Source organism: Cebus imitator, unplaced genomic scaffold (assembly GCF_001604975.1).
Source record: "Cebus imitator isolate Cc_AM_T3 unplaced genomic scaffold, Cebus_imitator-1.0 Scaffold253, whole genome shotgun sequence".
In the NCBI taxonomy this organism is placed as follows: Eukaryota; Metazoa; Chordata; class Mammalia; order Primates; family Cebidae; genus Cebus; species Cebus imitator.
The window spans coordinates 3140874-3155702 of NW_016107568.1; the positions used below are offsets into that span (position 1 = coordinate 3140874).

At 49.1% G+C, this 14829-nt stretch overlaps 1 protein-coding gene across 3 annotated transcripts; it reads right to left on the bottom strand.

The window, feature by feature from the left end:
* Nucleotides 1-1334: 1334 nt before the first annotated feature.
* LRRC55 (leucine rich repeat containing 55) lies at nt 1335-12678 on the bottom strand. Of its 3 annotated transcripts, none has more exons than XM_017498978.2 (3): nt 12334-12678; nt 9940-11440; nt 1335-5735 (listed from the first exon to the last, which is right to left on the bottom strand). In XM_017498978.2, the coding sequence occupies exons 2-3, from the start codon at nt 10637-10639 to the stop codon at nt 5500-5502; spliced, it is 936 nt and encodes a 311-aa protein (XP_017354467.1). In that variant the 5' UTR covers nt 10640-11440; nt 12334-12678; the 3' UTR covers nt 1335-5499. The 3 variants fall into 3 exon arrangements, with proteins under 3 accessions (XP_017354467.1, XP_037583952.1, XP_037583950.1); XM_037728024.1 differs by lacking the exon at nt 12334-12678 and adding an exon at nt 12216-12316; XM_037728022.1 differs by lacking the exon at nt 12334-12678 and adding an exon at nt 12168-12232.
* Between the last annotated feature and the right edge of the window lie 2151 nt (nt 12679-14829).

Genomic DNA, 14829 nt, shown 5'->3' on the forward strand with positions numbered 1-14829 from the left:
TGTCTAAACTCAGATCAACTACTTACTAGCTGTGTGACCTTAAGCACGTGTTAGCTTGTTTGTGCCTCAGTTTCCATAAAATGGATATAATAATAGTACTTATCTTGGGTTTTTGTGAAAATTAAGTAATTTAATCAATACATAGTGCTTAGCAGAGCAGCTGGCACATAGTAAGTGCTCAATAAATGTTATAACATCATTGTCATTATCATCATCATCATCAGTTGCTAGGTATGTGCTTGGCACTACAAACAGCACTGAATGAGATATACAAGATTTGGTCTTCTGTGAGATGTCTGCTTATTTCAGGAGCCTTATTTTTGATCTTGTCCTTGTTCAGCATAGTCTCTATCAAATACTTAATTTGAAGAGAAGGATTTTGCCTCCCTCTAATCAACTCCAGGAAACACTGATTACAGTTGAAGATGTTCTCTGTCTAGCTGAGTGTTCTGAGTAAGTATCCATGTTCTGTTTAGAGGCTGTGAGTGCAGTATTTGTCTGTACTTTGTGGCAATTGGAGTGGGAGGAATAGAGGAAGGTTAGCATCCCCGTTGGTGGAAGGAACTACTTTCTGATCAGAGCCACTTCCTGCTTGGATTGGCTTCCTTCCAGCCACTTCCTACTTAGAATGCTAAGATAAAAGCAGCTGCCACTGTACCTAGAGAAGAACACTTTCCTTCTTTTTCTGTCCCTGTTCTCAAGGTCCACTGCCTAGCCATCTCACTTCTGATGGTGTACGGGCAACACTTGCAAGACCCAACAGGTTTAGAATCCTTTCCCTTCTTTATTAACCCATGAGAACAGAGGATGAACTTAAACAAGCGATGGCCTCATCCAGCCCCCACTCCATGCACTGAGATGCCTGATGTACCTGGACGCCTGAGTTAATGTCCTTGTGCTCATGCTGCTGGTGTGTGTCATCTCCCTATCACACACCCTTCAGTGATGCTAACCAGGCAGGCACACCCGCTTGTCTTGGCATGTTTTATGACGACCCAAGCTGCAAATATCAACATGTATAAGGCATATGCTCTCTTCTTTGTGTAATTTCAGGCACCAAAATATGCCTACACAGAGGGGTATGTGCATACAGACACATGCGTATTCTTTTTTTGCCTGGTAGAAATATACTTCTGTGATGTTCCTTCAACTCCCACACATGCCCCTCCATGGCTGGCACATCTCCTAATTATTCCCATCTACTCCCTCCCATAGACCTTTTGTGTGTATATTTTGGCATACATTTTCTTGGTTCCGCCTAGTTCCTTTCTCTCTTTCTTTCTCTACGTCCCTCCCTCTCCCTCCTCTTCACAGCTTTTAGGAAAATTTGTTAAACTATACACTCTTTATTATTAGTGTACATTTATGAAAAATTCTTCACAGTTACAAAAGTGCATGGTTATAAAATCATCTCCATACAAAGGTTGGCATCTTCCCTCTAACCCCCCCCCCCCCCCCCCCCCCCCCCCCCCGCGCAGCCCTCCCACCCCCAGACATTAGCACATTACAGGACAGTGCTTAGAAAAACTGAGAGCTCTGTGGATCCAGCTCTCCACCCAGTGCTGTGACAAACACAATAGCGATTTACAAAGGACTGTGTGACTCCTTCATTTCCCTTTTGCCTCTTCCTGGGGTGGGGAAGAGCAGACAATTTTCTCTGGCTTTAGGAAGATGTCCTTTTGAGGAATGGATTAGGATGTATCATTTTACTCCTCTACTGCTGAAAAGGATGTCAGCAAAGACACCTATAGGGGGAAATGGAAGCTGGGAGGTCTTCCCTTAGGGTTGAAGACAAACACCTGTCTTGATCTGTTCAAATTTCATACATGTACCTCCCTGAAAGGAGCCATGAACTTCTATAGCAACTCTGGGTTCCTATTTCTACAAAGTTCCCTAGGAATTCCTCTAGGAATGGGGAAAGAGAGATGAGGGTTTGTCTAAAGGGGGACCAGAGATAACTGGTCCAAAGTGGTGTGATTCAGATATAAGGGCTCTTCTAAAAAGGAATTTTCTTGGCCCAAACCTTGACCAAGCTAAACTTTGATATCCTCTGGTCGAGCACGGAGGAAGCTTCTGCAATGAGGACTTCTCTGAGGGGCAGGAGAGAACAGAGGGAAGCAGCCAGAAGTCAGCTTCTCCTATGGATGACCCTGCCACAGATTTTTTCTCCTTCTGTATTTTCTGAGCATCCAGTCCTATCCTAAACCTGGTGGGGTTCCATCTTAATCTGTCAAGCAATGTAATATTAAGTTAGTGCAAAAGTAATTGCAGGTTTTGCTATCACTTTTAATGGCAAAAGCCACAATTACTTTTGCACCAACCTAAATAAGCAGATGGCTCAGTGGACGATGTCAGAGAACTGAACCCAAATTCTAGAGAGATCTGTCCTATGTCAGCAGACCACCAACATACAAGGAACCTCACAGACAGACATACAGATGCAGAGATACTCCATCGCATACATATTAACCAGTTTGGACAATTTGAATGAAGCCTTGTGGTTACCAGGGATGTGGGAGCAATTGCAATGAGGATTGCTAGATTATCTTTAGAAGCTTGCTTCTCATAGCTTGGACAAGCTGACGGCAGTGGGGGAGAAGCAGGGAATTCCTTGGCAGTAGGTGGGTTGAATACTTTTCTCATTATGCTCTAGTAAACTGGGGCGCTTTTAGCAGCAGGAGAAACATCTGTCCTTTAAAACCCATGTATCCTGCTCAGAAAGGTTTGGCATTAATGGAGACCAGATTGTCCCACTAGAAAGGACAGTTGATGTCAAGGGGGCATTTGGTATCTTTTCTGGTTCTAGTCCTATGCAAAAAAAGTATCTATCTTAAAATATATCAACTATATTTTGGCAAACAGTAGTTCCTAGGAGACTATTATAGTATATGGTATCCCTCTATGGGCAGCTTTTCTATTTTGTCAGGATTATAGTTTCTAAAAGTTCCTCTCCAGGTATTTAGGCTGTCAGCCTGGCTTGTCAGAAAACAGCTTGAGTTCGCCATCCTTGGTCATCACAGAAGAGAGCAGGGCACAGTTCTGCTTCGGATATCAGACGTTGTAAGCAAGATTCAGGGGACACACGTTCAAGTACCTCAGGTCTAGCAGAGTTTCTGAAGACTCTTTTGGTTGACTAGCTCAGGCAAGCACAGGGATGCCTTCCTGGAAGATGGCATGTTATCCTCCTTCATTCCTTTGAGGCTTTCCAGGAGGATGGGATGATGGAATACTACTGGAGCTTGGGGCAAGGGAGGTGGAAAGCCCCTGTTTTAATTCTCCTCCTGGCCAGACTTATCAGCATGTCTGACTGTGCCTTAATGCTTTTCTCCTAAACTGCAGAGGCTCTCACCTGTAGCTTTCTTGCTCTTTTAGTATCTCTTGCAACACACACAGCAGGGCTTGAGTAGGAAGGGTTAACACAGCTTCCTCTCTTGATTCCCAAAGATCTAATTTTTCATGCGACTGCCTCCATGGCCACCAGTGCTGATGTTTTGTCTACCCGTTGTAAAGCAGAAGTCTCCTATTCAGATGTTATTTGTGTAATCTCTGTTTCAGAGCCTGTAATTTGCCCTACTGGGAGCATAGTTCAATCTGTACAGCAGATGGGTTGACTGTCTTCTATTTAGCTGACCTACTAGCACATTCACGGCTGCTGAATTCCAGGGCCCTATTACCCAGCCCTCTGAGGCATTCTCTTCCCCAAGCACTTGGGAAAGCACTGGAAAGAGAACCGTGTAGGGTTGAGTCCCAACCTTGCCACATAGACAAGTCATATCCAGCCTTGAGACTGTTTTTCCCATCTGTAAAACAAGATTACTGACGTTTGATTTACCTCCTGCACAGAGTTGTGAAAAGTCACGGAGACGAAGCGAAAACACTCATGAACTCTCCGGTGCCGAACGAATAGAGGGAAGATAATGATGATGCTGACGAAACTGACGAAGAAGACAACGGTGATGGTAATTGTGCTTTGCTCGTAAAGTTACTTGATTTTTGACTGACTGATTAGATGCAGTTTCCCTGAATGGAGCTGCCTACCACCATCCTTCTAGGGCTCATCCAGACAACTTTGGATAAGTCACTCAACTCTCCATGATTAATTCATCTGTCAAATGGGGATAATAAAAACCACCAGGCAGTGTTGCTGGAAGAATTGAAAGAAGCAAGTCAGTAGCTATCAAAGTGCCCAGAGGAGTGCCTGGACCTTATTAGAAGCTTTGTCGTCTCTAGTTGAATTTGAATTTGTACAACTCAAGAGGGAATGGTGATGTTCCCCAACTTGGATGGGGCAGTACAAACAGCACAGACTTTATCTTGCTCATAGTGGCATGTGACTTTCACCTCGCTGAGCCTTAATTGCCTCATCTGTAAAATGGGAACAACAGCATTCAGCTCAATCTGTGTGTGTGTTAAAGGGAATGGTTTGTGGAGAGAGCTTTTCACAGTGCCTGACACTGACGAAGGGTCAGTATTTAACAGCTCTCTCGCCCTTATGCTTATGTGGGTGAGTTGCTTAGAAGAAAATGCAAAGCCTCATATGGTCGTAACTGTGCTGCTTTTGTCCTCTTTAAGCTCTGGGTACTGCCAAGCCATGGGCCATTGGCCCACAGTGCACTTTCCTGGTGAGACCCTGTGGCATGAGCACTGTGGCAAGAACGGTCACATGATGAGGGTCCCAGGATGCCGGGACGCTTGCTGCCCCAGTTGCGGGGCCTCCTGCCTCTCTCTTCTGAAGCCAATCATGAGTAAGAGGCAGGAGAAAGGGCGCTGAAAGTGTCCATCCTCAGCCTGCTGCCTGGGACCTCACCAGCCGGTGACACTTGGTCATATGGGGGCAGTCACTGGGAGGTGGTCTCACCTGGTAGCTGCTGGTGGAAGGAGGCCAGGGGCTGGCATGGAGGTGTTCGTACTCCCCGGAGGCAGTGGCTGATTGCCAAGAGCGGACCGTTTTGGTGTCAGAGGGTGGGGAGTAGGTTTGAGTTCTGTGCCACACCCCCTCTACACAAGTTTGTGACCAGGAACTGCTCATCTTCTCAACACCACGCACTATGCATACTCTGGCCTCTGCCATCTGCAGACACCCTTTGTTGCCTACCTGACAAAGTAGACATTTCTTGGTGACCCAGTTCACAAATCACTCCACCCTTATAATTCTCATGGACATGGCTAGATACAGATGATGCTTCCTACTGGGCGTCCATAATGATGTGCTCAGAGTCCTGACATATAGTCTTAAAGGGAATAGTTTTTGGATCTCTCTCCTTGACTAGAGGTAATTGCCTTGAGGGCAGGGACTGAGTCAATTCATCTGACGTTCCCAGTTCCTAGCGCACCAGCTGGCCCAAAGCAGACATGCATACAAAGTGAGTGTCCCCACCTTGCTTGAGCCATGACTGAGGCAGCCAGGTCACTGTGGAACCAGAGTGGGCAGTCAGGGAGGGCGTCTGGTGGTCAGCGGCTGTGGCGGTCAGCAGCATGGAGGGATGAGAGGCAGCCATGTCAGATCTCTTCCTCTTCACTGGCCTTGCTCCAGCGGTGGCAGCAGTTGGCGGTGATGCCCAGGAGGAAGTTGGTGGCCACAGAGGCGATGGACACCACGAAGCCCACGAATGCAATGAACAGGTAATCATCCAGGGTCAGGGTCACGTGGCAGGCCTTGAAGCTCTCCTCGGTGAGTGAGAAGAGTGGGGCGCCCTCAACTTCAGGGGGTCCCCGGCACTCAGCCAGCTGAGAATCTGTAACACAGAAGCCAGGGAGGGTGAGGTACCCAGAGAGGGAGAGGGGATTGGAGAACCCCTTAACCCCAACTGCTCCCTGGAAAAAGGAAGGAAGACATTCACTGCGGTTCTTCCGTGTGCTAAGAATCCTATAATCTTTAGTTCCCTCAACAACTCTCAAGGCAAGGATTTTTATGTCTATTTCTACAGATGTGGAAAGCACTGTTTGAAGAGCTCAGCAATTTGCTGAAAGTCATATGGCTTTGACCCGTGGTAGGTCTGGGGACACCATCGTCTCTTACCATAACCTCCCGACTGCTTTCTGGGCTTCTGAAGGTGTCTGCCCTCAACCTGCAGCCTGGAACCTCACCAGCAGGTGACAAACCATTTCAATACAGTTGGCTGAGTGGTTCTTTCAAGCCTGAAGTCCTGGCATGTCTTCTCTACTTGAAACCCTTCCTTGGCTTCCTGTCTTTGAATGACGCAAAAGCCAAGGTGCTCCCCGTGGGCTCCAGGGACTCTTGCCCAGCTCTCTGACTCTGTTCCTCATTTACTCTGCTCCAGCCACATATACCTCCTAGTTATTCTTCCACATTCCCAGAGTGTCCCCTCAAGAGGTGGGGAAGGGATGCTTTTGCATTTGTCCCTTTGGGAGGGAGTTACTCCCCTTGACCTCTGCACAGCTCAGCCCCCCAGTTTCTTTGTGACTTGGCTCAATGCCACATCATTAGTGAGGCCTTCCCTCTTTATGACTCTAAATAGCACCCCCACTTCACCTCCCCCTGGGCTCCAAATCTTAGCTGCTCTCCTCTATAGTATTTTTCTATGTAGTGTTGATCACTGCCTGAAAGTTCATTGGTTTCTTTCCTGTCTCCTCCCCTTTTCATATAAGCTCCTCCACAGAATCTTTAGCGTGAAAATAGTGTCCTTTCTATAGTAAGTGCTTGATGAATCTTTACAACATGAATACAAGACTCTGCCCAACTCCAAAGCATTGGGTCTTTCTACTACTTATGTGGCTTTTCTGGATACACAGAGTATAGGGTTAAAAGTATGGATTCTGGAGCTATTGGTCTGGTTTCAAATCCCCTCTCACCCCTTGCTAGTTGCACGGTTACGGGTAAGTTCTTTAACCTCTCTGTGTCTTGGCTTCTTCATTTGTCAAATGAGGATAATAACAGTATCTACTTCTTAGGCTTGTAGTGAGGGTTCAGTGAGTTGACATAGATGAGTTATATGTTATATATTAGTGTAATATATGTAATGTATAATATATATTTCAATTATATAAATTATTATATTGGTTAGTTTCTCCAGACAGATCATTGGGGGTCATAGTCTGCACTCAGGCTTCTGAGGGAGGGGGCTGCTTTTTCCTGGTGGGGTTACTGTTATCTCCACCCTTGATGATCTCACCTCATCCTTCTGGGGTTGCTTTTATGAATGCACAATGGCTGTTAATGGGCTTATCTCACTCTGCCTGGGAAGTAAGGGTAGTGTGCAGGTGGCACTCCTGCCATGCAGCGCTAGGCACTGGCTTTCCTGCAGCCAGTCATTCCTTTGTTCAGTGGAATAAGTATTAATTAAGCTCTTACCTTGGGTAAGTCTTTTTTCTTTTGGTATTTCTGGCTCTCATGCTCTGCCTCTATAAGAAGGGGCCTCTATAAGAAGGGGATAATCCAATCTAAATTTCCTGAGAGTCAATAAGAAGACATTTTCTAAGTTATGCATTGTATAAATGCTATGTATTTATTCTGCAGTTTTTGAGGGCAAGGAATCAAATGATGGATTTGGATTGACCCTTTTGAGAACTGAATCAGCATCAATATCCTTGGAAATGGGGAGTCAGGTTTGGAAGGAGAACACAATCTTCCCCAAATCCCAGGTTGAGTGGTCCCTGGAGGCTGTGACTCCAGGACCTGTGCCCTGCTCAGGCCTGGATCCTGTCTGGGGTTGACTCACATGACTTCTCCTCTGGAAATCTGAAGAGGCTGAACTCTAAAGTCTATTATGTATGTGAAGCTGGCAGTGCTGAGACAGTGAGATGGGGAATGTGGCGATACTCATATGGACCAGCCAGAGGAGCCCCTGACAGTCATCGGTGGGACCACAGAGGACACAGGATGGGAACGTGGAGGCTGACAAAGCTCACTGGTAAGTCAAGGCACCAGTCTTAAAGCCATGCTGTATCCCGGGGGCTTGCTTATGGACCTCTTTGCTCAATTTTTCCAAAAACCATGGATAGTAGTGGAGTTCCACGAAGAAAAATGGAGAAAGCAGCTGAAAGGACCTAAAGGGAGGAACATCACCTGGTTCTGCCCACACTGGCAAGTTTTTGTCACTAAGAAGAAGCACCCTGGTGAGTATGGCCTGATGTAAAGTGTGTTCTGTGGAGGAGCAGGGAACCTGAGTTTCCAGCTGGGCCTACTTGCTTTGTCATCATGAGCCTGTGGACACCCACTGTCCCCCTCTGGAGCTCAGGTTCCTCACCTGTACCGATGTGTGAGGCTACATTGATGAAATCTTGGATGCCTCTCCTGTTTTCTGTGAGTCTGAGCTTCTGCAGGGCAGCAGGGACCTCAGAGATCACAGAAAAGGAGTCCCTGGGTGTGGTGGAAGCTGAGTGCTTCGGTGCCCTTTCTGTTATTAGAGCACAGGACAGAGAGGGAAGGCATGGCCTGCAGAAGTAGAGCAAGTGGGGATACTGCTCCAGGCAGCCTCCCTCTCCTGCCCTCCACCATCGCCCCAACCCAGTCCCCAGCTATTTTGGTGCCAGACAATTTCCTCCTACAGCTCCGTGGAAACACTGGAATCGTGACCCACAGCCCTCCCCAAACTATTTTGGTCTTGGGCTCCCCACTCAGTCCTCCTCCCCTTGTTACCGCATTCGGCATTGCTTCTTCTCAGCACGTGCTGAGCTCAGGCTCTGGGAAAGCCCTGGGGTAGGGCCTTCAGCTACTACTTCTAGTGCTTGTGCCAAGTCTTGGCGCTGTCACACAGGAGAGCTGGTGGCTAGGGCTGCAGCTGAACATCGCCTGCCTCTGGGTCAGGCTCACATGCCACTGGGTTGAGACAACCATCAAAACCTGTGTGATTTGGGCTCCTTCAGGCCCCAGTCCACCCTCTGGTTGGGACTGGCTGGCTGAGTTGCCTCATCGCAGTGTTCCTCTCAGCTCCCTATCCTGTGTCCAGGGTTTACACGGCTCAGAGCCTTGAATTTGAGGAAGGCCAGGTTCTCATAGCTGAGGTCCAGGTCTTGAAGCTGCATGAGGTCCTAGAACTCTACTGCAGCCCTTTGGCCAGTCCAGGACTCAGGCTCTGACTCTTCTGGTAGGCCAGAACCTGACTCTTCAGGATACAGTCGGGGAGACTGCCAGGACTCAAATCCTGGCTTCAACACTTAGCAGCTGTGTACCTTCAGATGAGCTACTGAACCTCTCTGTGCCTGTTTCCTCCTCTGTAGAGCAGGGACCTCATTAGCGTTCTTCTGAAGATAGGGAGAGATAGGTAAAGGTGCTTAAGAGAGGGCCTGGTAAAGAGTAAGTACTAAGGTCTCAGGTTCCTCCTGGAGTGTGTTGGTTCCATGGGACTGAAGTTGTAGCTCTGTTGAGACTGAGTTAGCCATTACTATTTATACGAGAGTTTTCCAACACATGGAATGCTAAAAAAGCAGTGTGGTAGAATAGAACAGGGCTTAGAAGTCAGATACATCTAGGTTTTATTCATGGTCCTGACGCTTTTTGATTTTTATATTTGTATTGTTTTTTTCATGGCCCTGCCACTTTCTAAGTGCGTGATTCTAGTCAAGCCTTTTTATTGTTCTAAACCTCAGTTTATTCACCTGGAAATGAGTATAATAAAAACGGGGGTCCCCTAAGATCATGCGTGCTAAGATCTTGGGTCACAGTGAAAGCTCAATCAGAACCACCCCGGATGAGCTATTCCCACCTGTTTACTACCTGTCTGCCTCATTAGGTCATGAGCACTGCAGCGGTGAGGGACATCTATTTCATGAATGAATGGACCCTTAGTGCCTCACCATGTATTGCAAGGATTCGACAAACAACCTGTTGACGGAGCTGGTATACAAAGAGGCAGGCCCACATTACAAAACACAGTAGGTGCTTTCTGGCTCTACATCCCTCCCCTTTCTTTGGAGCTTATGCTTCCACTGAGGCAAGCCCTCCCTGTTGACTGCCCCCTCCTGCCCTACCCCCATTACCTGCTGTACAGCGCTGGATCCGGTTTCGCAGCCACTTCAGCAGAGGCTCCATGGTGCAGCCGCACACCCAGGGATTGCCGCCGATCTGCAGGGTCACCAGCCCCGGTAGACCCTCAAGAGCCTCGAGGCTGAGGAAGGCCAGGCCCCCATAGCTGAGGTCCAGGTCTCGGAGCTGCACGAGGCCTTGGAAGGCGTGGGGGTGTACCCTCCGCAGCCAGGGGTTGTGGCTCAGGTCGATGTGGACCAGCCCATGAGCCTCCTGGAACATGTCGGCCGGCACGTGGCTGAAGTTGTTATAGCTCAGATCCAGGTGTGCCAAGCGTTTGGCATGGAGGAAGAGGCCCCGGGGCAGCTCCATCAAGGAGTTGTTGCGCAAATCCAGCACCCGGAGCTCCATGTAGCATGTGAGGTAGCCAGGCGGCACCGCTGTAATGCGGTTGTGGGCCAGGCTGAGGTTGCGGGTGTCCATTGGCAGGTCTGGGGGCACGGAGAATAGCCGCTGGCTGCTGCAATCCACCACCTGGTTACGGCATGTGCAAAGGACTGGGCAGCTGGTGCCAGCATCCGAGTGCATCAACCCGGCTGCCAGGAGGAGAGAGATCAGCAGCATCGCTGGGTGGGGTGGCCCGGGCCAGGGAAGCTGGGCCCAAGTGTCACCCATCTTAGGCAGCTGGCAACAGCAGTGCTGGAGGGAGCCCATGAGGACCGTGTTCACGGAATTGAGAGTCTGTGACACAGGAAGGCAGCTACATCAGGGGCCGGTGTCTACGAAGGTGGGGCTTCTGAGCATGTGGTATCATGGCTAGAGACTTTCCCAGGAGCCTCTGAGCACCAGAGGGCTTCCTGAGATCCACGGGTGGTCCCCTTCTGGAGCCTAGGGGGCAAGAAACCCCATCGAGGTCCCCCAGGGTCTGGAATGATGATCAAAACCTGAGAGAGGGAGGGGACAGGATGGGGCTGGGTCAGCTGCCAGCAGGTCCTGGAAGAGTTCCCGCAGATGCTTTGTGTCCCTCTCACCCATGCCTGCTGGACGTTCCCTCTTGGTGCTGCCTCTGGGAGGGAGGGGCTGAAGGAGATGAAAGGTGCCCTTTAAAGATCCTTGGCACTTCTTCTAAGAAAACTTAAGTCCTGTCCCATGTCTGGGACTGATCAGGAAGCCAGGGCTGCACCTGGGTCTCCAGTGTTGAAGGTCTCAGAGGCCATTTGTCCTGGTGGCCTGGTGGGCTTGAGTCCAAGGGGGTCCCAGGGTGGGTGTTTTGGGAAGAGAGCCTGGGAGGAAGTGAGTCTCCATGAGCCTCCTCAGCCTCAGTGGCTGCTGTAATCCCCAGGGAGCCTCTTTGTTCCCCAAAGAGAGGAGGACCCCAGGTGATGCCCACTGTCTGGGCCTCTGGGGCCAGAAGAAGCCATGAGTCCTGAAGGTGCAGGCTGGTTTGGCAACTTCTCCAAGTCAGCGCCTTCCTCAGCACAGCTCTGTATTCAGCAGGTGGAGGCCGAATTCCCTCTGTCAACAAGGAAAGCACTTAGGCAGAGAAATCCTGTGCCCTGCACACCCCCTTGTCCCTTCACCTAGGACACTTGTCTTATCTCTGTCTCTTTCTTTCCTCCCTTCTTTGGTCCCCCAGCCACAAAGTTCTCTGCTGACTGTCTCTCAGGTGTGGGCCATGGCAGGTTGATACCCCACGCTCACATTGCTGTCACCCACGAGCCCTCCCTGACCCAACCTGCAGCCCTTCTCCTCTGGGTTTCTTTCTTGGGTTAAATGGATTTTCTTCTTCTTATAACCCCGCCCCCATCAGTACCAAACAGGCCACCCTGGAACAACTCCCCAAGGAAAACATGCATCCACACTCTGGGGGTTTGCACACCCCTTTCAAACACTCTAAGCGCTCCTGTCTCCTCTTACACACACACACACACACACACACACACACACACACACACAGAGGCGCGCACACACCATTCTTCTGTGACTCCCCCACATTTTGCCCGGCCCCGCGCTCACGCCCGGCGGTTTTCGCTCCAGCTTCCTTCTAAACAGGCGATGCTGCAGACCCCTCCCCAGTCGACCCCCAGCATCTCTCCCCCGCCCCCCCCGAGCGCACACCCCTCATCGCAGCACCCCTTTCCACACGCTGAACCCCCCAGCAGAGCGACCGAGAGTGATGCCACGCCCAGAGCCTCAGCCCTCGCGCCCGTGCCCCGCGCCCTCTCGCGCCTCCCCTGCCCACCTGCTGTGCTCGGTCCTCCCCTCACCCTCGGTCTGGCTATTTTCCTACCACTTGGAGCCTCAATCCCGCCCACCGGGAAATCACCCCAGCTCCCCTTCATGCAGACTCATTTTCCGGAGCCCCAGGTCTCCCCCTGCACTCCCACAGGCCCCTTGAGCCTACTCACTCCGTTCCAAGGACGCAGCCACCAATCTGCCGCAGGCAGGCGCGGGTCTCCCTCCCTCCTCCTGGAATCCCCGCTCGCTCCCTGCTAGCTTCAGAACAGATTGCCTCCCCGGCTCTTCCCCTCCCCCGGCCTCTCCTCCTCCTCGTCTCCCGGATCCCTGGCCAGCATCTTCCTTGATTTCCCGTCCTGTGGTCCCCTTGCCCCTTCTTTCACCCCAAAGGAAAATCGCAGAGAAAGGATGCCTGGAAGAAAGTTCACAGAATCCAAATGCTCCTTTCTGAAACTCAGCTAGTGCCCAGGCTGCTGGGGTATAAGGCTTCTGCCAGGGCCAGGTCTTTCCCCTCCCTCCCCCCTTCCCGCCCTCTCCCTCTCCCTCCCTGCCTCCTTCCCCCTCTTCTCTCTCTTTTTCACTCCCCTTTTTTCCTCGAGGGCCAGGTACTGACGTTTCACTGTCTCTTAGCAACTGCCTCCACATCTCTGAGCAACAGGAGAACTGGCTGTGGACCCCACCACGAAGAGAGAGGAGAGAAGGAAGCACCCGGCAGAATTCACAGCCTCCCACAGGATCCTGAGGATAGGGCGAGGGGAAGAAGGGGAGATGAGGGTGGGCAACTGGACGGGAGCAGAGAAAGAGGAGCAGGCAGGGAGACAGGGTTAAAAGGCCCAGTGGGAGAGGTTGTAGTAGGGGCAAGCCGTGGACCTGGAATTGGAGACAGAGGAGGGACAGCCTAAGGACATTAGACCCAGAAGGAAAAGCTAAGACGGCTTGCAGTGAAAGGAGAAAGGGACTTAGTGGAGGATGTGTGGGGTGGGTGGGGAGTGAAGAATGGGGGCATTGAAGACAGGAATAAGCATGGAAACAAAAAAGACATGCGCATATGACAAGTTTGCTCGTTGATGGGATATATCTTTGTGGTGGCCACATAAAGTCTACTTAACCTGGGTTGGAATGTATTTGGGGCTCCAGGTACCAGGTGATTGACTCAGGGCTTGTTAGAGGCTGTTATCACAGGAGAGACCTTTTTTATGTTCCATGATTGTCCCTAAGTCCTGACCCCATGGGCTCTCTGTGGCTAGGAGGCCTGGCTGGAGTATACCAATTTCCCCTTGGCTTGGGGTATGAGAAACTTTGGAATCCAAAAGGCCAACTTCTTGGCCAGGTGGGAGCACCTGGGGCTGTACAGGCACTTGGATCTGTCAAGGGGAAAGGAAGCTTGTGATCCTTTCTTCTTTCTCCAGGCCCAAGGGATTCTGTCTGTTGTCTTGTTACCATCCTTTCAAGCTTTCTTGGAGCAACTTCAGATGAGGATGAAATTTGTGCAGTCTCCCTTTTCTCACTGACCCATGGAACAAGTCTCTAGCTGTCCTGCACTTTAAAAATTGTCTTGACCAGTTGTTTTTCTCAAAGAGCTGGCTTAATTCTTTGCTTAATAAATATTTATTAAGTATTCACTCTATGCTGGGTACTTGGCCAGATGGTGGGCAAGAAGATGGACGTAGACTCCTCCTTCATGGTGCTGCTTCATTCGGTTGACCTGGGCTTCTTGCATTGAAGTAACAGCTTAGGTCTTTGGGGGGAACCAAAACGGAGTAATAGGAAACAAGAAGTGTGAAGTTATACAGAATCTGGGCATTTATAAAGTTCTTCAAATCACGGTCGTTGTCTTCTCTAACATGATTCTTTTTCCTATGTGCCTGTAAACGTCAGTTCCCTCTGTGTTCTCTCAGATACTCATTTTGAATCTTTCATCTTCTCTAGTCTCTGACACAGTGTAACGTGGCAGCCACTCCATATTTATATATCGAGTTGACTTAGGTAAATGAGATTTCACCCCCTGCTTTAAAAAGGCAGTGTTTGTTCTATCTCATTTATAAGTTTAGAAGGAAAATGTTAATCTTAACCCAGAAAACGCAACACAATGAAACAAGTAATCTATTCTAACTGCGGACTGTTGGCCTCCAGAAGGCAAAGCTAGGGACCTATGTTATTAATATTAACTGAAAAATGGTAGAAAACATGATTATCTGGTTGGATTATTTCCCCTTCCTCCCTATTCTCAGGTCATTTACCTCCTCTTCTTAAAAAAGCTATTCAGCACAATTCAATTTTAGTGTTGACTAAAGGTGACTTATGAAGATTTTCTTCCTTTACATGATATGAAGTTTATATTTAAAATTAGGATTAATAGTATAACTAAAGAAAAATATTAGTGACTGTTTTCCTTAAAAAAATAGGATCTAGGTAAGAACACTTCATCACCATTTGCAACTCAGTTTTCTGACCTTTGACATAGGGATGATGGCACCTAAGTCACAGGGTTGTTAGGTATATGAGCTATTATAAATAAAACACTTAGAGCACTATACAGTGAGCAGTACAGATGGTTTATCAAATGGACAAATAAAGTAAAATAAATAAATACCAGAGTATAAAATCTCTGAAATAGTAATGCAGAAAGAAAAACAAATAAATTGCTCAACAAATAAAAAGTCAAG